Consider the following 24,465-nt stretch of genomic DNA (forward strand, 5'->3'; position numbering starts at 1 on the left):
GTGTTGTCCAAGTCTCCTTGACCTCTGCCAGTTCAGAGCAGAATGTGATGTCAGCAAAGGAAAATAAAGTTGGTGAGGTTTTGATGAAACTTGAAGTATTATGACCTCAATCCTCCAATGTTTTACCTTTCATGATGCAAAGGTAGACAGTACTCAATTTAACTTAAATTCTGAACTTTTCTGTGACTAGATACAGATGAAAACCTTTCCCTGTGGCTCACCCTGAATGAGCAAGTCTGAAGAACACTCACAACATCCTTAAGATAACTGGGAGAAATTCAACCCTCTAAACTCAAGAGGCTACCATATCAGATTCATATCAGCTGCAAATTAAAGACTGACTGCTGTGTGAGGTATCTTCCTTAGGTTCCTGTATGCACACCTTGAGCTGTATTAAAAAGACAAATCCATAGGTTAGGGCCAGGTCCAGGTCCAGGGAACATCAGACATATCCATGGTGACTGGAGAGGGCTGAGGCTGAGCCAGGAAGCCAATCCATGGGTTGAGGTCCAGAGAAAGGAGCGCCAGGGACAGACACCAGCATGGATATGGCCAAGGAGACCAACCCTCCTCCAACCCAGCCCAGAGAGACTAAGGCGGACTAAGGAGGACCAAGGCTGAGCTTTCTGAGCCCCCAGGTGTGAGTGAGGCCCAGGTGAGCGTGGTCAGGGTCATTAAGGCTTGTTAGTGCCCTCAGAACCCTCACAGGCTTTTGAACAGGTGTGTCTATTCTGGTATGATTTTGAGCAAGTGTATAATTTTCAGAGGCTAAACCAGGGTAGCTGGTTTTATGCCTCCCATTAATCCTACCTAACTGTCCCAGTAGCCCTTAACACTCAAAAAGCAAACCTGAACTCTCTCATGGTAATGTGCAAATAAGGGTGTATATTTTAACCTCAGTAAAGTCAGACAGAAAGCAATGCTCTTTGTTTTGCCACATCCACATTGAGCTGAATGCAGAATCCAGAACAGAGTTCTGCTTAGTAAACATTCCAGGTAACTTCCAGTTTGCTGCCTCCCAGGTCTAGAAGACCTGGCATCTCACAACCAGCTCCAAAGCATGTGCAGCCTATGCCAAAGCTTAGAATTTAATATCAAAATGAGAAATTCTAGTACTTTTCAAAGCATAATGGCCACCTCTACGCAGCAGAAGGATCTTATACTACCTTTAATTTAGGTGGTTTCAGAACTTCATACATTAAACAGTTTATAAATTCATCAACACTATAAAAGTAAGAGTGGAACTTTTAACAAAAATTTAGAGTAGAACACTAAACATTGCTTTAGGTAAATGTAGTAACAGTGTGTGGTTTGTGGTTCTTCATAGATTACAGTACACACAAACATACACATACCATCCTACACTATTGTAACACAATTTTTCAAAAAAAACAAAGGACTAAATCCTCAACTTAGCTTGGACTTTTATACGGGCAAGGTGGTCTTTACATACAGAAAATTATACGTTTTGAAGTCAGCATGTGAATGCTCTTTTTCAGAGTTATGCTCATCTACATCCAGAACAAACATTGGTTTTACTCTGAAATTGTAAGGGGAATCTGATCTGTGGTAAGTCTTGGGTTTATGAGAGGCCACTGCAAAAGAAATTGTGCTGTGTTCAAAGTGAGATACTTCCACCTGGAGCATTTGCAAAACCAAACTGCGTAAGAGAAAGAGAAACATTCTGCTTGCTTAGGGAGAAATGTGTTTATATGACTTTTTTAAGAGTAGATTTTTATTTTATCTTTATATTATTCCACAATCAATGACTTTGCAAAATATTCAAAGAGTTATTAATATTAAAACTATCAGCAAACACTGGTGGGGAAAAAAGGACACAGGTAGATTTCCATCAATATTAATCATCACTTCATTGGTCTTATTATCAACCATGATTTGATTTACTTTGCCATATTTTCTCTTTCTGTGTTCTACTTTTATTAATTACATTATTTCTCTTCCCAAAATATCTCAGATTTGAAATCTGTGGTTTAGTATTTTTGTAATTAAAAAAAAAAAAAAGTGCAACCTATCTAAGAGGGCCTTAGCAAACATGGTAAATCACTGATTTCTTGAAATAGATGATTAACTGAGACTGGAATGACTGTTGTCATTTTCTATTAGAGATAAGACATATATAGCCACCATAAAAGTGTTTTTCCAAGATATAATTTAAACACGCATTTCATTAGACTAATTATCTACATTTGGTATCACTGCAGCACTACAGTACACTAACAAGAAAAAAATTAGGAACTAGATTAAGTAAAGAGTTTGATTAAAGATTAGGAAATATTTTAAATAAATGTAAATACATTAGAAATCCTAGATCTGCATAACAGCTATCTATAATTGGCTAGCATGTTTTATAAATGCTATAAAAATACATTGATATTCAGCAATGGGAAAGACAGACTCTCTGAAGTAGCAACAATATGAGAATATGTATGCATTTCAGAATATGAGAATATGTATGCATTTCAGAGCATATATTTGCATTTGCCACAAATTTGGCATCAGGAGATACAAATTTACCCCTATTTGTACATCAAGAAGAAATAATCTCTTGGAGAAGGTGTATAAAGAGATCCTTTTAAAAGTCTCCTTGGAATAGCAAAATAATATGTTTCTGTGCACAAGATTCAGAGTAATTTTGTTGTCAAATTGTACTGGCTTGTTTCAAGGAATTGTGTTGGAACCTGAGACACAAAACTCAGGGACAATAACAATTGTATGTGTATGTAGACTTTGATTAGAAAGGCTGACTCTCTGTCTTTCCTCTGCCAAAATCACCCCTCTCAGCCACCCCTGAACCTACTCATGATTACAAAGAGCAAGCTTTGTCTTTCCAGGCTCTCTGTAAAGGATTATGGACTCTTGGCTCTCTCTAAAAGCAAACATGCTTTTTCCCTCACAGTCTCACTCTTGCTTTCCTATTATCACTGACCTTATTGGTCCGTCTGAGACTACATCTTCAAGTATGTGGGCATAAAGGAATCTTCCCACGGGCAGTTACATTTGTTTCAACAGATTTGTATGAAAATGGAGTTGTAACCATAAAAGTGATATATTAGCACTAAACTGTTATATTTCAGCAGATTGCTCAAAAGCAATTACATAGGCCAAAATGAGTGTATAATAAACTCTGAATGCTATTATTTCCAGGGTACAGTAATCTTGATATGAATTTAAAAGAATGTCAGTTTAATTATCTGATTAACTCATTACGGTCATAGATTAACATAAACAATTGGTCTGGTGGCAATATGAAGCCCTCATCGTCATTAAACAAAGGAGATTTCTCAAATTTAAAGGTTTATTAGTGCAATCTTTGTCCTGTATCTCAATATTCTTCAATAGAGCTAACAGTATTAGATAAAATTGAATCAGTTAATTACTTGTTTTTCATTCACATAATGATACTTTTCATTACTCTACAGAGAAACTCTGAGAATAATCCCAGCACCCTAAACATAGGAAAAATGATTCACAAAGAGTTTTTCCTCTCCTGTTCACTTAGTGTCAAACGCTAAGACAGTCATATTAATCTCTTCAGATCAGTTTGGATAAGGCAAAATGATGATATTATAAAAGCATCTTCAAAACACTCAGTTTAGAAGACATGAGAATAACTAGCTACAGGAGAGAAAACTACAAACCTTCAAATAGCATGTAATTAATTTAGGGCTTTCGATTTTATAGTTTGCAGAACAGGAACATTTGGAGTTGAGGACAGCTGAAAACAGGTTACGCTATACACAGTCTCTGTACATTACATTGTGTAGGAGTAAAAATATTAAGATTTCTTCTGGGACTGAGGGAAGAGGGCATTAAAACCTAGTAAGATTTTTAAATACTTGCCATTCTGACTGCTTCCGTAACTCTGCAAGCTGGTGGAGTCGCTTGAGTGCTTTTTCCTGTTTCTTCTCATCTTTCCATGACTTTGAAGCCACATTTCGAGCAAATTCTCTTTGTTTCAAATCTTTCAATCTCTTTGTGAAAAGAACATAAACGGAAGGGATTAAATATGTACACAGCAGATACATTTCCTCTTAATTTATTTGCTTTTTGTGAAGATGGTATGCAAACGGAGAGTAAAAATATACTTAAAATAATGGTAAAAAGAGATTGAAAATACTATTTTTGCCTAACAAAACAACATGATTTGACCACTGTTTTTTAGCTGATATATGCATACATATGAATGACAGCTTTTTTGCTTCTTATGAATACACAAATCTTCTGTTGTATACAGATACAGGCACAAAACTAGACTCCATTTAATGAGATCAACATTTTCCTATTTAATTAATTCTGTTGGAATGTAATACATAGGAACATACTGGAATAAGGCTGAGCTCCTCTGTGTAACATATTTTGTAGATCTCTACTTGCACATGTATGCATGTATATGTGTGGGCTTCTCTGTTGGTTTGATAGATTTTAATATTGGTTGGTTGTTTTGGTTTTTTTTTGAAGGAGAGGACTACTGTCTGAAATATTTGCTCAGGAAACTCTTTTGTGGTTATTTTCACACTTTTTTTAATATCTTTAAACCTCTATAAATCAGGTAATTACCATTGGAGAGAGCAGAATTCTTTGCCTTTATTATATTTTTTTATTACCTGATAGCATAAGGAAAGTGGAGGAGGAGAAAACACACACCAAAAAGTGTCAAAAGCATCCTCTGCAAAAACAGTGATGCTATCTTGCCTCTGAATTCATTGTGCCCTCTAGGAGTCAGCAGATCATGTCTAATCTTACGTCTTTCCAGTTTAAATCCATGCTTCCATATTCTACGGCAGAAATGCCTTCCCCCCTTCACCACCTCTCCAGTGCTGTGGTGTTTGTGCAAGGAAGGTTTACAAGCTGTGAGGGAGCTCCAGTGTATCCAGTCAGATGCCCAAACTGGAAGCCTTGAAGACCAGGACTGAGAACTAAACTGCTGCATCCACTTGCCCCTTGGTCCGGAGGCAGCCCTGTGCTCATCAGTGAACTTTAGAACTACAGAATCAACTAAATTTTCCACGGAGCCCTGAGAGTAAATTTAGCAAAGTAGACTTGCAGAAAGGTTTTGATATCACAGTCATTTTTAAGCTGCTGCTTACCTATCTGTGTCTATGCCTACTTGACTGTCCACCAGCACCTAAAGCACCTCATGCTGTTGTTCCCCTGTAGCATGGCCAAAAGTGGATCAGTAGGATAAATTGGAGGCTGACCAAGTATTGTAACAGCAAATACTACTTTCTGCAGCTCAGGTATGGGGAGCAGTTTAGTCATGACACAGAGCTCTACACAGACCAACAAGCACCTGTGTTGGAGAAACAGGGCTGAAGGTAGAGAGTCCTCAACTTGTAGTGGTCAAGAAAATGATAAACCCATGAGAGAACTGCTTTCTGGAGAGAGGTCTAGCTTTTGTCAGTAGATTAAGACAAAGTGAATAGGTGAAAAATATTATGTGGTTGTCTTATACAATCTAAAGAGATGACAGCTTCTTTTTTCTCCAGCTAAAATGAAATAATCCAGCTAGTGGCAAAGACACAATATGACACAGTCATGGAAAAACACTTGGTGGAAATAGGCCATTCAGGGTCTGCGAGTTTGTTCCATGAAGAGTGCTGGAAAGCTGTAGTGGATATCTCCCACCACTGTCACATCAGCTGTCCCATAAGTATGGGATTTTTTAAAAAGTCAGGTAACACCTGTGAGAGAAAAGTAGATTCTGGGAGACTAAGATCAGAAATTTCTTGTTTGCTTTCAGCCCTGTAGACCCCAAGGCATGTGACTCTGAGTACTGATCTGGAAACAGGGAGAGCTGAGCTGATCATGTATCAGCTGTTCAAGGAGCTTAAGAGATGGCTCTGAACCACCTCTATGTTTCTGCACAGACAAGCTCCCTCGGATGAGGTCAACAAGGACAGAAAGCTCAAGGAACCACCAACCACCAAGAATTGCCATGCTGCCTGGTGCCTGATGAAAATTCTAACATTCTATCAGAAATATTTACAGTTTGTCAAATCTGTATGTTTCTCCATAAAGTTTTTATCAGCTTCAACATCTAGTACTTCATTGAAGTAGACTCTAAAACAGGACAGCTGCAAAGTCCTTTTTAAAGCTCTTAGGTTTCAGTTGCTTAGAAAGAAATCTTTGCTCCACCATATTTTTGGCTTTTACCTGTCCCTTTATGTGCCCTCCCTCACTTGTCACTTGCCAGGCCAGTCACATAATGTTTCATTCCCTCAACCTCATTGTCTGCAATTTACAGTAAAATGGATAAATGTGTAAGACAATGTTACTTTTGGTTCAAGAAAGAAGCTTTTTAAATAATATATCAAAGCCAAAGCTGTAAAAGAAATCAGACGATCTTCTTAGAAACAAATCCGCAAATTCTGTCAGCTAGGTAATATTTACAAGAGTGTAGAGATATTTAAGCTGTAAAGATAAGCAAGAAAAACACAGGTAGTCTTAAGCCCTATTAACATGTCCAATGTGAAGTAAGGGCAAAGAAACAGGGCAAAGAAACACGTTTGAGAAATGCCCTTTAGGGCCGCTTGCTATGTTTTAGCTGTCATCGCGAGCTGTTCAGCGTCACACCTAGAGCACTCATGGGGAAAAGCAGAAACAGTTTCTACCTGTCAAGGAAACAAAGAACAGTGTGAAAGTGAGTACTATGGAGTGCAGGTACTGCAAAGCAATGCCATTTCATTTCTTTGGCAGTTAGGATGATAATCAAAAAAGCAAATGGACCAACACTAAGAATAGAAGTTCTAGCAGTATTTTTTTGCTCTCTAATGGCATGCAGTACATGTCAAAGAAGTAGAGAAAAGAATAAAAAAAGTAGGTAAGCATAGTAGAGAACTCATCAAGTAGAGCTGAAATCCAAGAAATCAAAAGCATCTGCAGTCTGAACAGAGAAAGAGCTCTCCCTGCACATCCCCTCAGCAAAATAAAACAAAGCTGCACTGCCAGAGCTCCAGTTAAGAATTGTAATGAAATTTGTCAGCTATGTGGGATAGATCATGGGACTCCTGCTGAACCTGCAAACCCCTGGTTTTCTTCACTAATAACCTGTGCTAGACTTCTGACAGGCACACAAATATTTTCTGCAGATGGTGCACAACAGCACGCAACTGAGCAGGTACCTGAATGACAACCTCAAGCTCAGCAGGTGTGCTTGAAAATTAACATTGCTTTACATGGCAATTGCATTTTTTCATGTAATTAGGTACTTAACTGGGCATCCAAATGCAGGCACATGTAATAAATTATGATTTATTTAATAGCATTCTTCTGTTCTGTCCTTCACCAGCTGCAAATATTATTGTCCTGGAGTTATATTTGTTTTTTAGACTCATGTTCTATTCTTTCTCTCTTTTTTGTGTGCACGAGTGTGTGGATGTTGCTATATCTAGAAGTAACCCATCCCTTTTTTTATAAACATCCACAGAGAGGATTAAAAGACTACAAAATAATATTCATTTTCATGCAAAGATTTACTTGTAGAACCAGATCTGAGTCACATTGGTTCCTCTGTCTAAGACAGTCAAAATCTGCTGAATATATGCTTTTCCTCTTGAACTCTGGTATGAATCAACAGGAGATTCAAATGAGTTAATGAAGCTTCATCTCTACTACCTGCTTTTGCTAGACATGAAGTAACAGTGGTCAAATAACTGTAATTTAGCAGTTTCTGCCCATTCTTAATGTTGGATTGTTTGGGGTTTTTTTAATTGTCACTTTACTGGGGCCAGTACTTGCTTTACAATGACCTATGAGCACCTGAAGGATACTCACTGCCTGATGCATTTGCAGTAATGACTTTATTTTCTTTCCAGAGTTATGATCCTGATTTTTATTCCTCCCTGTGCAGGTGAATGTTTGTCTGGATTGCTGTTCATCTGATCAAATTTAGATGCCTTTCTTTGCAACTGCTGGAAAGAAATAAGCATTTGGGGAAGCTAATCAATTAAGGGGTGTTCCTCTAAGAAGGAGACACACCTGACAGCCCAGCTGAGGTGCCTTTACACAAACGCACACAGCATAGGCAACAAACAGGAGGAGCTGGAAGCCACTGTACTGCTAGAATGACATGGCCTAGTTGCCATTACTGCAACCTGGTGGAAAGAATCCTATGACTGGAGTTCAGTGGAGAATTAATGGCTACAATATGTTTAGAAGGGACAGCCAAGAAAGGAGGGGTAGAAGGTTTTGTGTCTGCGTCAAGAAATATAGAGTGTGTAGGGTTGTCTCTGAACAATAGCCACAACCGGACTGAAAGCGTATGGGTAAGAATTAGAGATCAAGGCAACAAAGGGAACCTTGTGGTCGGTATCTACTACAGGCCACCTGATCGAGGGGAGCTTATTGGTGAAGTCTTCTTACTACAGCTATAGGAGTGACTCTGTTCTCTCCAGGAGGCTCTTGTCCTCCTAGGAGAGTTCAACCACCTCTACATCTGCTGGAAAAGTAGCATAGCGTGCTGTAGGAAATCCAGGAGACTGGACATGGATGATATCTTCTTAAGCCAGGTAATAGGTAGCTCTACCAGAGTGGATGTGATACTGGACCTGATGGTCACCAACAGAAGTGAGTAATTGGTGGCATCTAGGTTGGAGGCATCTTGTGATCATGTGCTGGTGGAGTCTGCAGTCCTGAGGGGTATGGGTCAGGTGAAGAGTAAAGTCAAGACCCTAAATTTTAGGACATCAAAATTCCAGATCTTCAAGGATTTATTCAAGAGGCCCCCCTGGGAAAGTGCCCTCGGGACAAGGGAGGAAAACCGAGCTGGTAGATCTTTAAGGAAGTTTTCCATAGAGCATAAGAGGTCTCAACTCCTTGGCATAAGATGAAAGGAGATTAGCATGGCTGAGTCAAGACCTGCTGGTCAAATTGAGGAGCAAGAAGGAAATGCACAAGGAGTGAAAGCAGGGACAGGTATTCTGGGAAGAGTATAGCGATGCTGCTTAGTTATGTAAGGATGGGTCAGGAAGGCCAAGGTGCAGCTGGAGCTGATCTTGCCAAAGGATGAAAAGAATAATAAGATGGGCTTCTACAGGAATGCCAGCCAAAAAAGGGAAGTTAAAGAAAGCATACTGCCTATGATGAGCAAGAGTAGAGAACTGGTGACAACAGATGAGGAGAAGGGTGAGCTACTCAAAAACTGTTTTGTTTCAGTCTTAACTGTCACTCTCTTAACTTCTCTCACACATCTCGAGTGGATGGACAGCACGATGGGGACTAGGGGAACATCACCAGCAGCATGGTCAGCAGGTCAAGGGAGGGGATTCTTCCCCTCTACTCCGCTCTGGTGAGACCCTACCTAGAGTGCTGCATCCAGCTCCAGGCTACTCAGCACAGGAAAGACAAGGACCTATTGGAGCAGGTCCAGAGGTGGATCATGAAGATGAACTGAAGGAATGAACGTTTCTATGCAGAAAGACTGAGAGAATTGAAGTTGTTCAATCTGGAGAAGGGTCTTGAGAGACATTAAACCTTTCAGTACTTAAAAGGGGCTTATAAGAAAGATGGGGACAAACTTTTTATCAGGGTCTGTTGTGATAGAATAAGGGGTAATGGTTCTACACTAAAAAAGCTAGATTTAGACTAGATACAAGGAAGAAATTTTTTACAATGAGGGTGAAGAAACACTGAAACAGATTGCCAAGAGAAGTGATGGATGCCCCATCCCCGGTAACATTCAAGGTCAGGTTGGATAGGGCTCTGAGCAACATGAATTGGTTGAAGATGTTCCTGCTCATTGCAGGGGGTTAAAACTAGATGGCCTTTAAAGGTCCCTTCTAAGCCAAACTATTGTATGGTTCTGTCTCTCACACCCCCTTTTGATAGACAGAGGAAGTTGGTGCTATTGGTACATTTTCACCCCTACAGATAATATTCCTCTCTATTGGCTGCATAAAAGAGGAGTTTGAAATAGTTTACTTTCGGCACATGTAATAAAAAGAAACTTGAGGAAGACATCTATATTTTTTTATGAGTCATTGACAAAAATACAGAGAAAGTTTTCCTAATCTGAATTTATCTGCCAGATTTACCACCCTTCAATCTTCAAGGGGTCCTGGACCATTTTATCTATATTGCTCTCTCATTCATTGTTTCTCAGTTTGAGGACCTTAGGAACACAGCACTACTTCTTTTGAGCATTCTGCCAGGGGCTATGTTCATCCCATTACATAGATTTGACAGGGGTTCTCAGTATAACTACTTTAGATTTTGGGACAAAGTACTCTTATTGCAAGTATACTGAGAAGCAAATCCTCTTCTTGTACTGCACTGATGTAAACAGAAGGTATCTTTGGAAAAAAAATTCTAATCATTAAGTTATAGAAGATCAGGTTAGTATGAATTAAATTATGTTTTTTCTCATTACATTTAGACTATTTTTATTCTGGAATATAATTCACAATGCACCCACCAAAATACTCATCATTCTGTAATATATTCCAGCCCCAGGTAAAAATATATGTACCATATTAGGTATGTGTCTCCCCTGTCATATTTAGAGAGCCTTTTTTGAATCTAAGTCCTTGAACTAATGTGAGTGTTTGAGTGCCTGATTGGCTTTAAGGATTTATTTCCACTTAGCTGAAAAGCTCCTTAATTAAGTTCTAACCAAATTCACCATAGAAGGGTTAAATGAGGTAAAAAGGAACATTATTTCAGTAATTATTCTCTTGCCTGTAACCCTAACATTGGAACCAAATGCATTATTGGTAAAATGATTTCACACTGCAAACCATCAAATGAGAATGATAGTCACTAGAGAACATAATTAAACTTCACATCTAAATATTAGCTTGCTAAGCGAAAGTTAGGAAATAGTAATGAAGGAATTTGCTCTTACTAGGGTAAATAAAATCCTAAAAATAATTTGGAAAGGGTATTACATACAGGAATTAACAATGACATATGAAGCTCAAAAACTAGCTGATAAATTTTCATATGTTTTACCCATAAATAACTATAGATCACTTTGAAGTGTGTGCTAGTAATCACTTGTTAGAGTAGTTCATATTGTAGTCAGCAATAACAGATTCAATATTGTTAGTGGAAGTAAATGAGAAGATGGAAAGATAGTATCCTGGCATGACTGGATTAGGGAATGAGATGATAGTAGGAGAGAGGAAAAGTCAGTCCTCAGACATGCACTACAGAATCCATCTAAAAGTTAATGAGATGGATCTAACCAGAAGGATAAATTAGAGGTGGCTCTTTGGTGGGCTTGTTTTTGCATGTCTTCAGAGAAACTCTTGCCGTGCCTGTATAGAAAGATGGTCTGATCTAGTGCAATGGGTCTTCATGCCAAAAAGCATCAAGACCTACCACTGTGCCTTTTCTGTTGGTATCTCTTACTGTTCAACCAGATCTGCAAATATTCCTGCTAATTAAACCAATCTCATCCATTGCTGGATAAAAGTATCCATTTGCAGATATTTTCCATTTTGAAAGATCCATTTGCGCTGCTCATGAGAATCCTCCAAACAAAGTTCAATCAGCTGTATTTTGTGTAGGCCATTTCCATAGTGGAGAGGACAGAATGTGCACTTTGTGATGGAAACTCCTCTGAAGGCCTGAGCTATCGCAGCATATGCCCCCTTTGACCACCTATGTTTCGATCAGTTTTGACAAACTTCTTGTCATACGTTCCGACAAGCTGGCTGCACACTGTGTCATTTGATTAGATGTGTTTGGTGCCACTTTGGAACACAGAGCAATTTACCTAGTAAAAGCAACACATTTGAATTATAAAAACCTTGGGGTAGGGACTGTATCTTCACTTCATGTTCTTATATTACCTCACTCATCAGAGTGTTGGGCTCTTCTTTAGATCAAAAACATCACCTCATATATTTTATTTCTTTTTCCTTCTTAATTAAGCCACTAAAAGAGAAGAAACTGGTATTATAGATCCTGTGCAAGACTAGCTCCTTTCAAAACTTTCAGTACTTTTTGTAATCTTATTTTAAAAATATTTAAGACTTTTCCACATATTTTAAAGCCCATCTCACCACTTTGTTTTGATTTGTTCTAACTGTAGCAGGCAGAATACAAAATCATCTCCATTTTAATGAAAAGAGCAAGTCTGAACTATCCCAGAATTCTACAGGTGAGTCCAAAACCTGGCTTCAAACTTCCTTCAATACTGGCAGCACACTTTCAGAGGAACAAAAATGATAGTAGAAATGTTCAGACATAGATTTTACATAGACAGATTTAGATTTCTTACGAAACTTCACCTTTACCAAGATATCATTTTACAAATAAATGAAGGCAGAGATGGAGAGAATTCTGGAAAAAGCAGGGAGGAGGCTGAATCAACACTTACATGTATATGCTTAGTTATCACCTCTAACTTTTTGTACACCCATTGAAAAAAAGATACCAGACACCTGAATAAAGCCTGAATTTGATTTACCTGTATAATTGGTTGATTCTTGATAATTACGATAGAGCTGAGGGAACAACAACAAAGCATAAAGGATAAGCCCCTTCCAAATTATTGTGCTATGTTTACATAGAGGAAAGTTGAATCAGCAGACCACTATACAGTGACTTTGAAATGTTATACCAGAGAACAAGTCCATCACTAAAAAAAATTAAATATTTTAATATGTGTAAGTGGTTGGAGGTTTTTAATTTTTATTTTATGGGGTTTTTAATTTTTTTTAATAGTCATTCAATATCAAAGTATTCTTTCTCTTGTATTTGCTCAAGGTAAACTGAAGTCTCCTGGAGCAGAACAGTTAAAGGTAGCCAGGAACCTAGCAGCAATGCTATAACAAAATGCCTACTCAAATTAAAGTAGGTTTAATAAATTACATTTCCTTGCAGTTTTGGTCAATCAGAAAAGGCCACAAAGGAATTTTATAATCATCTGATCAAAACTTTTTGATAACACAAGACAGAGGACATCCAGATAAATTGATGAAATTGAGTTACTTTGACAAGAGCTATTTTATATAATCCACATTAATTGAAATGTATTACATTATCATTCCTCAATATTTTATGGAGTCCCATATCAGTCATGCCAGTATTTTCCCTGGTACTAATGTCAGAATGACAGATTTTCTCGTTTATTCTTTCTAAATCCTAGCATGGCATCATCTAGCTTGATGCTTCTTCCTCGAGTGCTCTGAGACCCAATAAAAATCAACATTAATTATTAGGAAAGTTTATGGCCATCTCTTTCCTAATACTTAAATGCCGGTCACCTGAACCAGCTGAGACAAAAATCTTTAGCTCTAGATTATGTTGCTAAAGATCCTTCTAAAATATTGGTAGAGTGGTACTTTACAATTATCATAACCATTACAGATGTGACTAAGTCATCTGGCTTTGTCCTAAGTATAGAACAGAAATCTGTGTTGAATAGTATTTTTTATATCACTGCTAACAAGTAAATAATTTCAATTTGGAGCAGAAGATACTTTATGTCCTCAATATACTTTCAGAAACTTTCTTGCCCTCACCTCGCCCTTTTTACTTCCTTCATCACTTCTTTTCCAATTTCTTCACTTGTGATTTATAGTAGTTACCATTCATTTTTCCTTTTTCTCCTTTATTATGAATTTAAGCCAGAGAGAATTGACTTTCCTTCTAAATAAGATTAGTGTTTATAACCTATTTGGTCTTTTTCAGTTCTGGGATTTGGGTTCCTAAACGATCAGCCAAGTGCTCTTTAAAATTTCTTAGGTCTTTCTCACATCTTTCCATTTCATTTCCTCCTCATAGCCTGTTTGACAAGCTCATTGACCTTTATGAAACTAGATTCCTAAAAGAAGTGTATGTAACAGTTTGTTATTTATACAAATATATGCAAATATTTTATTTGCATTTACTAAATACAGTTACTTGGCTTTTTTTCTTTTCCTTATGTCCATGTGTTGATCATCATTAAAATAATAACATATAGGGTAAAGATCAGCTTTTTAGAGATCCATATGTGGACAAAGTATTTCTGTGCTATTCTTGCCATAAAGGAGGCCCATAGAAGCAGCAAATTTGGATGGATGATCTGTTAATTTTAATTTCTGCATGCATGGGATTGGAGTAGCAGTTTATGTTCCAGTCTTTGGTTTATTTACAGGAAAAGATGAGCAGATGTCCTTTTTTTTTTTTTCTTCCCAGAATAATTCACTCCTGCAATAACCTGGTTTAGCCTTTGATTATCAGAGACAATCCTCTGAGAACACATCTCAGTAAATTTTACTGATTTTTAAAAAGGTTATTTTCATTTTTTTTTATTTTCTTTAATTATTCTCCAGGTTTTTTCTCGCATTATTATTATGTGTTTTCTCCTTTGATGTTAGTGTCCTTTCTTCCCTCTACTTGGTTTATTCATCTCTCTTCTCAGTTAAGCAGCATTTCCTTCTGAAATAACAAAAGCAATAACGTGCTTCCTAAGCAAATTCAGTGTGTCATGGAAAAAAGATGACCAAACTGTGAAGAGTGAAAGATGACCTAATTTTCCAATTTATAAAGACAAAGGTATTTTAGCCCTATCTAGCTCCCTTTTTATTGCCACATGCTTAAAATATTATTTATTTGCCACTGGTAATTTGTATTTTGTCCCCTTGAACTTACTGCTGTTGCAACCTGCAGTGCTTGAGGCTTTTTACTAAGAGAGGGAGCTAAAAGCAAGCACAAGGTCGAGATATGCAGTTCAGCCCACTGGTGTGTAACACATCACCAAGCTGCAACTTGACACACTTCAGTTGCGATTCCACAATTTAAAAGTTTTAATAGTTTTCTAGAAACTGCTCCTTGAAAAGGGAGAAATGAACACGATGCAGTTTTATAAGAGCAATCCCTTACTACTTCTCTTTTCCACTCATATGTTTTGGAGTTGTGGGAGGCAACATTTAATGTTACCCTCTTAGCCATGTTCCAGATCATGTCAATTTGTATTCATTCTTGTATCAAGTGTTGCTATGAACATGCATTTGAAAATTTGAAGTTGATCTTTAATTTCCTGGGAGTAGTAGTAGAGTAAAGCTTGTTTAAAAGGTTCTTTGTGTCAAGTGACAGGAAAGAATTTGAGAAGTAACATAAAGTATTTCAGAGAGTGATAGATCAGATTTAGAATATTAAACATGTCCATGTCCACATGAAAAATTAGAAGTCTGTTTACAGCATTATAAAATTACATCATGTTCATTTCTCCCTTTTCAGGGAGCAGTTTCTAGAAAACTATTAAAACTTTTAAATTGTGGAATTGCAACTGAAATGTGTCAAGTGGAAAAAGAAGCCTCTTAAAATATGCACCAACACACATACAATATGGTCATAGTGGCTTCATATTCTTTGGACTGGGTGAGTTAAACCAATACTGGAAATTGTTCTGGAGACAAGAAGAAATAGGACAATGGGATCATATGTTATAATTTTAATTTCTGAAAAAAAATCCATTGTTTTTCAATGTACTATTGGTTTAGCTTTTAAGGGTACCTTGTGCAAAAATAAAAAAGGAATTACATAAGAGAAAATTCTGATCATTTCCTAGAAATAACAGAAAATTGCTATAGCAATTACTGTACACTTCTCACAGGTTCTATGTTCAGATTTTTTAGGCTATGACTAGCTCTTTTATATGTGTACTGTTCCAATTTATCATTATTTTCAAATTGAAGGCCAGAATTTTAATTTTTTTTTTTTTTTTAACCAAGCAAAGGGACATTATCCTGTGCTAAATTTCAAAATGGGAAGGAAATCATAATCTGACACAGGCTACTGAGAGCCAAGATTATGTCAATGAGTTGAATGTTGCATGTAACTCAGGCTCAAATGATATAAAAGTAATGCAGAATGCAGAAAGGATGGTCATTACAAGCTGATGAGAAAAATGAATTTTGCTCTGAAGACAAGACGAGATTAATCTGAATATTCTGTATTCCTTTTGAAAGGTGAAAATTACATTTTACCTTTCAGGCAATAATCTTGTATGCAAATAGTGGTAACAATCAAAGAATCACAGAATATTCTGAGTCAGAAGGATCCACAAGGATCATCAAGTCCAACTCCTGGCCCTGCACAGGACTATCCCCAAGAGTCAAGCCATGTACCCGAGAGCATTGTCCAAACACTTCTTGAACTTTGTCAGGTTTGGTGCTGGCGCTTCCCTGGGAAACTTATGTGATTTAAAAAATTACATTGTTTTGCTCCTAAACATGATACTACTTTACCCTATAATTTCTCCATTAATTATGATTTGATATTCATACAATCCAATCTAAGACTAGAGATCCAAGGCAGGTTCAGAATAAAAGCCATAGGTTTTTTCGCTTCAGCTAGATATGGTTTAGTGCCCTCCTGAATACCACAGATCCTAAATGGGAAGTGTAAATACAAAGCAGTAGAATGTGACTTTTAAACATAAGTATTTAGGTGCCTGTTTTGAAGGAAGAGGTGCTCAAAATCCATCAACATGCTAAGGGCTGAAAACAAGCTGAGAAATGCTAACTACAAGCATAAGGTATGCTACAGGGTTGCAGTGGGTTTCTATCAATTCCTCTATACTTACACACTTAAAAGTCTAGAATTTCTCCTCTGCAATTAACTTTGACAATTGGAGCTCCTTGATTTTTTCAATCTTAGTGGGAGGAGTAAAATTCTGAAAACTTCTTTAAGAAATGAAAATTTCAAGTGGCTTGATGTCAATGCATCTAAATGGGAACACAACCTAATGCCTTAAAGTTAACATTTTCATAATTTCTGTATCTCAAGAATAGTAAACATAATGTATGCTTACATTACATTTAATATTAAAATGATATTTTTAAATAATTTCAAGACATTTTTAAAAGCTCTTTTTGTAACGCTGTTGAAGGGAAGTATTTCAATCTTTATGAACCATTTCAACTGGATTGAAACTAAATGAGTAAAACTTCTGAATAAAAACAGTTTTGATCTTCTTACATTCCTGAGGAACCATTCTGCTCTAAAAGCAACATTTCCTGATAAATGAGTGAATGAATGTTTAGTTTTTTGGGAGGTTTGTTTTTGTTTGTTGGTTGGTTTGGGTGTTTTTTGTTTCTGTTTTTTTCAAGAAACATTTTTTTTTACTGTCCCATCACCCTTGTCTTAGTATGTTTGTTTGGTATTCACATGCATGTCCTCTACATTTCTCTAGATATTCCCTTGCAATTTAATTTGAGAAGATAAAGTGACCTCATCTTTTTAATGGCTTCTGGTGGAGCCTAATTATTATAAAATTGTAAGAACTGTGAAATGATAATTGATCTGGCTTACCTCCTTTAGTTTTCCCTTAGAGATATGTTAAGAGATGCTAATTAATGCATTTAAATAAGTAAGGGTAATAAATGACTAATCTCACCATTTTTATTGCTGTCCTGGTGAGGCACAGATATGTTTTTGTTTTGCTTTTAAATATTTGTTTGTGCTATGAATGCCCCTTAAAGACATACAAGGCACATTGTATGCTCCCTCCAACACAAACATAGCTGATTAGCTTTGACTTAAAGCTCCACAGGAATCAATTGCTCAGCTACATTTTTGCATATTAATTACTGCTTTGAAGGTGCAGACAGTCAAAAATGAACAGAACCACAATAGATGCAGATTCTGGACAGATGCCTACTGTGCCAGATACACTTTGTGAATGTCAGTGGTATCAGAAGAATTATTATTTTTCCAGATGAGGGAAAGATATGAGCAAGAGAGCACTGTTCAAAAGTTATGCAGAAGCCAAGTGAAATGTAATTTTTCTCTGAATATTTGAGGGGACAACGTTTTGCTAACACAGTTAATTGCTGTATTTCCAAAAAGCTGATTATGTCACAGAGTTGCCCAAGGTAAAATATGTACAGTTGTTTCATAACCTGTGGAACAGGTTCCTTAATATGGCTTAATAATAGTTTATTGTAAAAGTAATTCCAGAAATATGAATTAAAGTACTTGTGAACAGATATAAAAGCAATCATAGCATCTAGTAGTGCTTTGTCCCTATCACCTCACTGTGTGAGGTAAAATTTGTAGAGGCTGACCTCAAAATGACACCAGGTATTCCAGATCTAAATGGTAACATTTTGCACAGAAGTAGGTATAAAACATGCTGTTTATTCGGCTTCTTCTGTTCTTATAACTGGTATTTAAAAAGTGGAAAAGGCACCTGAATACAGAGATTTTAAAAAGGACAACAATGTCCAATATAATTTATCTTGTTCATTAAACAACACAGGCACAACTCCAGCCTGACTGCCCTAAAGGTTAATAGGGAATAATAATAATCTAAATGTAAATATTTGGGTTCTATGTACCTATCTCATTTATTTAGGTAATATCCCATGTACTGCATGTATTAACATTTCAGAACTCAGAACCAAAGAGGAATATGTTGGTTTTAATAACTTTTTGTGCAGTAGGAAATAGAATTATGACTGGCTCAAAACCATTTTTCTATTTGAATGGAATGTTTCAGAAAGTCTTTTGTTTCAAAATTTTTTTTGGATTTCAATTATCATTACCATGTTAAATCAGTCATAAGAAAATGTTTCAATTAATTTGGGTTTGGGATTTTTTCTTCCTTGTCCATATTTGAAACAGAAGCAAAGTTTGAAACAATGGAAAACCAGAGATGCTGAGTTTCCACCAGATTAACTGCACCTTTTGTCTAAATATAATTAAAGAAGAATATGTTTCTTCATGATCTGGGTGAGGAATTTTAAGGTAGAATTTCATATTTGCCTGGTTTGGCATCATCTTTTTTTTTTGTGACAAATCTAATCCTTCTAATTCCTTGCTTATTTGAATAACACATCCATTGCACTGCATCAACCATTCCTCCCGCTTGAAAAATTACTTTTAAAACTTTAGTAATTAAAAAGTGTAACCTCTGAGAAGAATGGAAAGAACAATAACACAGGCATTAATGAAGAGCACTCCCTCTAACTGACACTATATGTCATAAATGCCAAAATCTGATACACTTCTGTAATTCCTTATGTAATTAAATGCTTAAGAAATATTCTGCAGTCATTGGACCATCATTAACAACTATGAAATTAGGTGTCCCATGGGCTTTTTCCAAATTAAAGAGGGTTAAATTGCTAATTTACATGTTGATTAGCGTTCATTCTAAAGAACACCGAATGTAATTCCATAGCATCTAGCATTTAAAAATTTAGCTTATCAAGACAATAAATTTAAAAGAAGCTCTGCGTTATTTGCGAGATTTTTTTTTTGACAGCTAATGATGAATCTCATTATTCTAAATAATGTGTAATTTAAAAAGGATGAATATTGCCAATTTATTTACTCTATCCCTGAGTAATAAGAAAGCAGCAAAGCATTGGCAGGGCAGCAGGTTTAGCAGGTGTTTATAAAATGCACTGATCTGCACAGATTGGTAAGTTTAAAATAAAGAATTGTTTCTGCTGACATTTCTTTGGGATCTGTTACCTCAAGTCACTCCTAATCACTGTAGTGTGCTCAGTGGTATTTGATAATACTGCTTCTGTTGTACTAGAGCTACTCTAGTACATGCACTTGCTCTAGTGTGCAATTGAAGAATCTCTGTGTAGCAGACCTATAAATACAAGCCTTCCTTCATAAAATTTAAGAAAATATTGCATAATATTAGAAAGCAAGCATTCACCTTAAGGTAATTTCAAACTGGCAAAATAAATGTTCTAGTAAGTGAAGCCACAGAATTATCCTGTTCCTTATATCCTGCTTTTGTGCATATGTTGTGCACCACTGCTTTGCTTAAATGCTGATGTCATCTTGTGTTGCTTTACGTTTACCTCTATTTACATTAATTTCTGTGATGTACACAATCTGATTGTTTCCTTGAACTGCTACTTCAGCGTTTCAAAAATGCCAGATTGCAGGTGCTCTGAAGCACAGCAGCTGTGATGCAAATATGTCTTAAGAAAGGTAGGATTTCTCTCTGCCTAAATGACAGAAAGAAGCATTCAGGACAAGAAAATTTTGGTCTTATATTATTTAGAAGTGGTAAAAGATGAACAACAGCATTACATAATCCATTCTTTGGGGTTTTTTTCAGACCTCAGACCTTTTTCAGATCTTGTTGTGCAAGTCCTTTTTATTATTTTCAATACAACATTGTGTGCCAACATAATATTTGTGGTATTCTTGTTAACAGAATTAGACTTGTGGTCTATTCACTCAGATTCTTGGCTCCAAATGCAATGACAGACACTGGTGGCTATAAATGGCTGACATTGAGAATTTCCTACTGTGTTCTCCTTATTTCTCCATGTCCTTCGTCTTATAACCCCTTTTTTTCCCTTTCTTGTCTTCTTATTTCTGAGTGATACTTCCATGCCTTTTAGTTCTTGCTGTTTCTGTCCATTACACCTCTTCCCATAGGTGCTTCCTAAACCCTCCTCTTCTCCTTCTGTTTACCCCTCATTTCACATCTTCGGTTCTTTTGCAGCCAATAGCTTCCTCCCCTACACAAAATAGGTTAATTTCTGAACTACAGCCCATCTTCAATACTGAGCCAGGGAGTTTTCCTCAGTGAAACAATATGCAACCTGAGATTAATTATTTTATTAAAGGGCAGATGTATGAAACTATCAGAGTAGGCTGCCTGAACAGTATCGATTCCAATGCCTTATCACTTCTTTATTCTTTACTTTGCAAATACTATGTATTTTTACTGTCATTTATTAAAGCTGGTGATCCATAAAGAAAATTTCAGCCCAATTGCTTAAAGCCACAGAAAACTTGTCCTTAAAATACAAAGTGTTTGGAAACCTTAATTCTATGCGTCACAGTTAGTTCTGTATCTAACAATCCAGTAGAAATCATGGGGTAATTAATTTGTAATCAAAACTAATTTAGAAACAAAAAGGATAAATAAAAGGAGTCAATTCACATGAACAAACTCTGAAAGAGTGAGAAAAACTTTTAAAGTTAATTACGGAATAGGCAGTGTGAGAAAAGGGTAACTATTCAGCAAGAAATTATCAAAAACCTGCTCTTTGGGAACAGTTACAGTCAGAGTGGAAGTAATTTTTGGGAGTGTGAACAAGAACACACACTGAAAAATCAATGTATAATAAAAAGCTAAGAAACTGTGAAGCTATTACAGATATTAGAGAACGTAATAAATGTCATAGGCATAAGCAACAATAAGAAAATCACCGGTTTCACAGTGAGCAAGAGAACAGTGTGTCTTTAAGGCAAAAAGACACTGAAACAATAGGATAGACTATAGAAATGAATTCTTTGCTTTCAGCTTTGGTCTTCACCTTAAAAAAAACCCCCAAGACTTATGCCAGAAATGTAAAGAGTATACTATTTCCAAGGGAAGAGAAAGATGGGCTTAAAAGGAAAGAGAAGAGAAAATTGAATTGATATGTATATGGTAGAATAATGAATAAAATAACAGTTAAGAACTCCTCAGCATCAAAACTCCCCAAATTCAAGAGAAAATAAATATTGTGATGAAGCAGAAGTGCCTGACAAATGGTATACTGGCACAGATGATCATTCTAAATAATTGTCTAATGGGTATAGTTAAAATATAAACTGGTAATAAATTTGCCTAAAGTAAAAAATAAACAAGCAGTTCACTGAAATTAAAGAATAATTTGTGGAAAAAATCCGAGAAACTGCTGACTGTATCAAATCATAATGGGAATATTTTGATGTAGGTGTCAGGCGCATTTAATCTGATTAAAAATACATATGGTAAATGTTCTGAAAATGGGAAAAATAAATAATAATAACTTTCATCTATAAGCCCCTTCTCTTGTAAAACATATGAGCATCCTTCATTTTATGCATTTGAATAATTTTATTTATTTTTGTGGGACTGCTTATAGGCATACCTCTTAGAAATGTCACCGTTGTTCTCAGGACTGCGCCTAATTTTACACCCTCCAAATCGCACCCAGAAAACGATTTGTGGATGTGATAGTTGCTTTTGAGCATAGCAATCCACTGGTATCTAAAAAATAACTACCACACATACAAAATTCCTGTATCAGTTGAAGTCCACTTATAAACCAGTCGTTCGAGGGAATCTAATATCATATTACTGTTTCTGTTGTTTGATCCTTTTCTTTTGCTTTTAATCTTCCTAAGGGTGTGAGGAATGTGAAAGTTTTGTTACAAGTATACATGTACATCTTACCAAGCATTAAGCTAAGATGATTTTTATGAATTACAGGAGCAGAATGCTGATGACTGAAGACCGCACCTCTTACTAACTGAGAGCAAGAAATTCTGAGGTCTTTGGCCACTTAGATTATTTTCTGAGAAAGCCATAGAGAGTACAGACCCCATGTGCAAAACTGGGCTTTAAAAAAGCAGACCCTTTTTAAAGGCCAGCGTCTTGATGCAAAAGTGCAGAAGCAGGGCCTACAGGGAAGGACCTCAGCCTTGTCCACGTGGTAGTACAAGAGGGACAGTGGGTCCACTTATGTATTTATGGAAAAAAGCAGAGATCACACAACCACACATAGTGAGGAACCTTCAAGCTGATATAGTACTTTCTGTTTGATTTGTATGTTACTTCATCCAGAAGAAGGTTTCTTGGTGTGTTTGCCTAATTTCCCAGATCCTAAGGTGAAATCCCTCAGATATTGCCAGACCAACTTCCTTTCCTCCATATGAAAATCGTTTGGGCAATAGAGGTTTACCTTAGAGCCAAAAGACATGACTTCATTTTCATCCAATAAACATGGAGTTGCTGGATAAAAACCACCCTCAAGATGAACAAACAAGATCTCAGCATTACACTCATTCCTGAAGCTTTCTCTGTGTTAACTTATCAGCACATTTTCTGGGTGTAGCAGCAACGTTAGCTAAAATGCACGTATATTTGCTAGCTTTGATCTTTAACAGGAGCTAAATCTCTGCCTGAATTAGAGTTTAAATCCACAAGCACCATAAAGGCTTAACAGTAAGTGCCCACAGCTGTACACACTAAATCAGACTCTCATTCCAGAAATATATCCAAATGCAAGTATGCATGGATATAAATACTAAAATACAGGTATGTGCATGCAAAATAGAATAGGCTGAAAGTTCTGTTCACCTACTTATACAGTGCTGTCTGCATCAAGAACACTAAAATTTATGTTGTGGGGAGGTTTTTTGTGGGGTTTTTTGTTTGTTTGTTTTTTGGTTTTGTTTGTTTGGTTTGGTTTGGGTTTTTTTGGTTGTTGTTTTTGGGTTTTTGTTGTTGTTTTGTTTTGGTTTTTTATCACATGAGATAATGTGATGTATTTTGACAACAAAACTAAGACTTGTTTTGTTGTCAGAAACCCCAAGATGGCAATACAGTCTTGTTTTTCTTTGCTGCTTATTTCTATCATTTTTATTATATTATCATCACAATTATTATATTGCAGTACATGGAACAGATTTGTGATTTTCTCATTTGCTGCAATCTAAAAGCCTTGCTGATTGCTAAGGATTATTTATACAAAAAATTGATGTCAACTACTTTGATGTCAACTGAATGGATGAGTGTAATGCATGACCTGGAGTTATTAAAAGATTCCATTTAATAATGTCAACCAAATAGACACCTCTGCTCAAGTTAGGCTCCCTTTTAAAGACGTGTATGACTTAAAAACCCTGTTAAAAAAAACTATACTTACACATTATTGTCAGCCTAGCATGCAGCATACTTCCACATACATTACATTTTCAGGCAGCAGCCTATCTTGGTTATCTATATCTTAATCACTTTTGAATGAATTTGCACCAGGACCCTCTTCCTTTTCAGTGTTGAGATAGCTTTGACAGCACCAAGTACTCAGTTCTGATGCAGTTAACTTCTGTTGCAGAATACGGTGAGCAAGTGATAGCAAGCATTGTTCACCTTAATGCTTGACGAGAGAGACCACAGATTTCTCCGTGTTACTCCCTGTGACTGCTGCACAGGGCTTTATAAAGTCATAAGAAAAAAACGCAGAGATAAAAAGCTGTGATTTCAAGTGGGTTAGTTGGTATGTGCTGGGCCAATGACACATGTATGCACAGGGCAGTAGGGTGTCCCAGGACTCCCATACTCCTGCCCCAGCCTCGTTAAGTACCAGGCTTAACAGAGAGCTCAGGCAAAGCTGGATGGGAGTACAGCCTTTCACTTAGAGAGATTTTCTGAGTTCATTTTATCCAGTCCTGCACTGAAAGAAATGAATTTCCAATAGCAGGTAATACCAATGAAAAATTCTTATAGACTAGTGTGTCAAGAAAGACGTTGGCAACATTAATTAAGACTAACGCTGACAAGACAACCAAAAGAAATAAGAATTGCTTAATACTCAGACACTTTTACTCAAAAATATATAAGTAATATTAGAATTGTCCAGGGTCATTACAGCGTTACAGAAGATAATGAGGACGTAGGTATTGATTTTTGATGATCTGTCAAAATTTTATGCATGTATATGTGTATATATACACATACATACATTGTATTTTTTTAACCGTAAGTACGAAGGT

The 24,465-nt window shown here is 36.5% G+C and overlaps 1 protein-coding gene across 2 annotated transcripts in view; it reads right to left on the minus strand.

Moving 5' to 3' along the window:
* Window positions 1-24,465, minus strand: part of ZNF804B (zinc finger protein 804B) — a 237,668-nt gene that overhangs the window by 7,689 nt on the left and 205,514 nt on the right. For both annotated transcript variants that reach the window (XM_032692662.1, XM_032692652.1), the window contains exon 3: window positions 3,862-3,992. In XM_032692662.1, the coding sequence (XP_032548553.1) occupies window positions 3,862-3,992 (131 nt within the window). The remainder of the gene's footprint in view (window positions 1-3,861; window positions 3,993-24,465) is intronic.

Source organism: Chiroxiphia lanceolata, chromosome 1 (assembly GCF_009829145.1).
Source record: "Chiroxiphia lanceolata isolate bChiLan1 chromosome 1, bChiLan1.pri, whole genome shotgun sequence".
NCBI classification, from domain to species: Eukaryota; Metazoa; Chordata; class Aves; order Passeriformes; family Pipridae; genus Chiroxiphia; species Chiroxiphia lanceolata.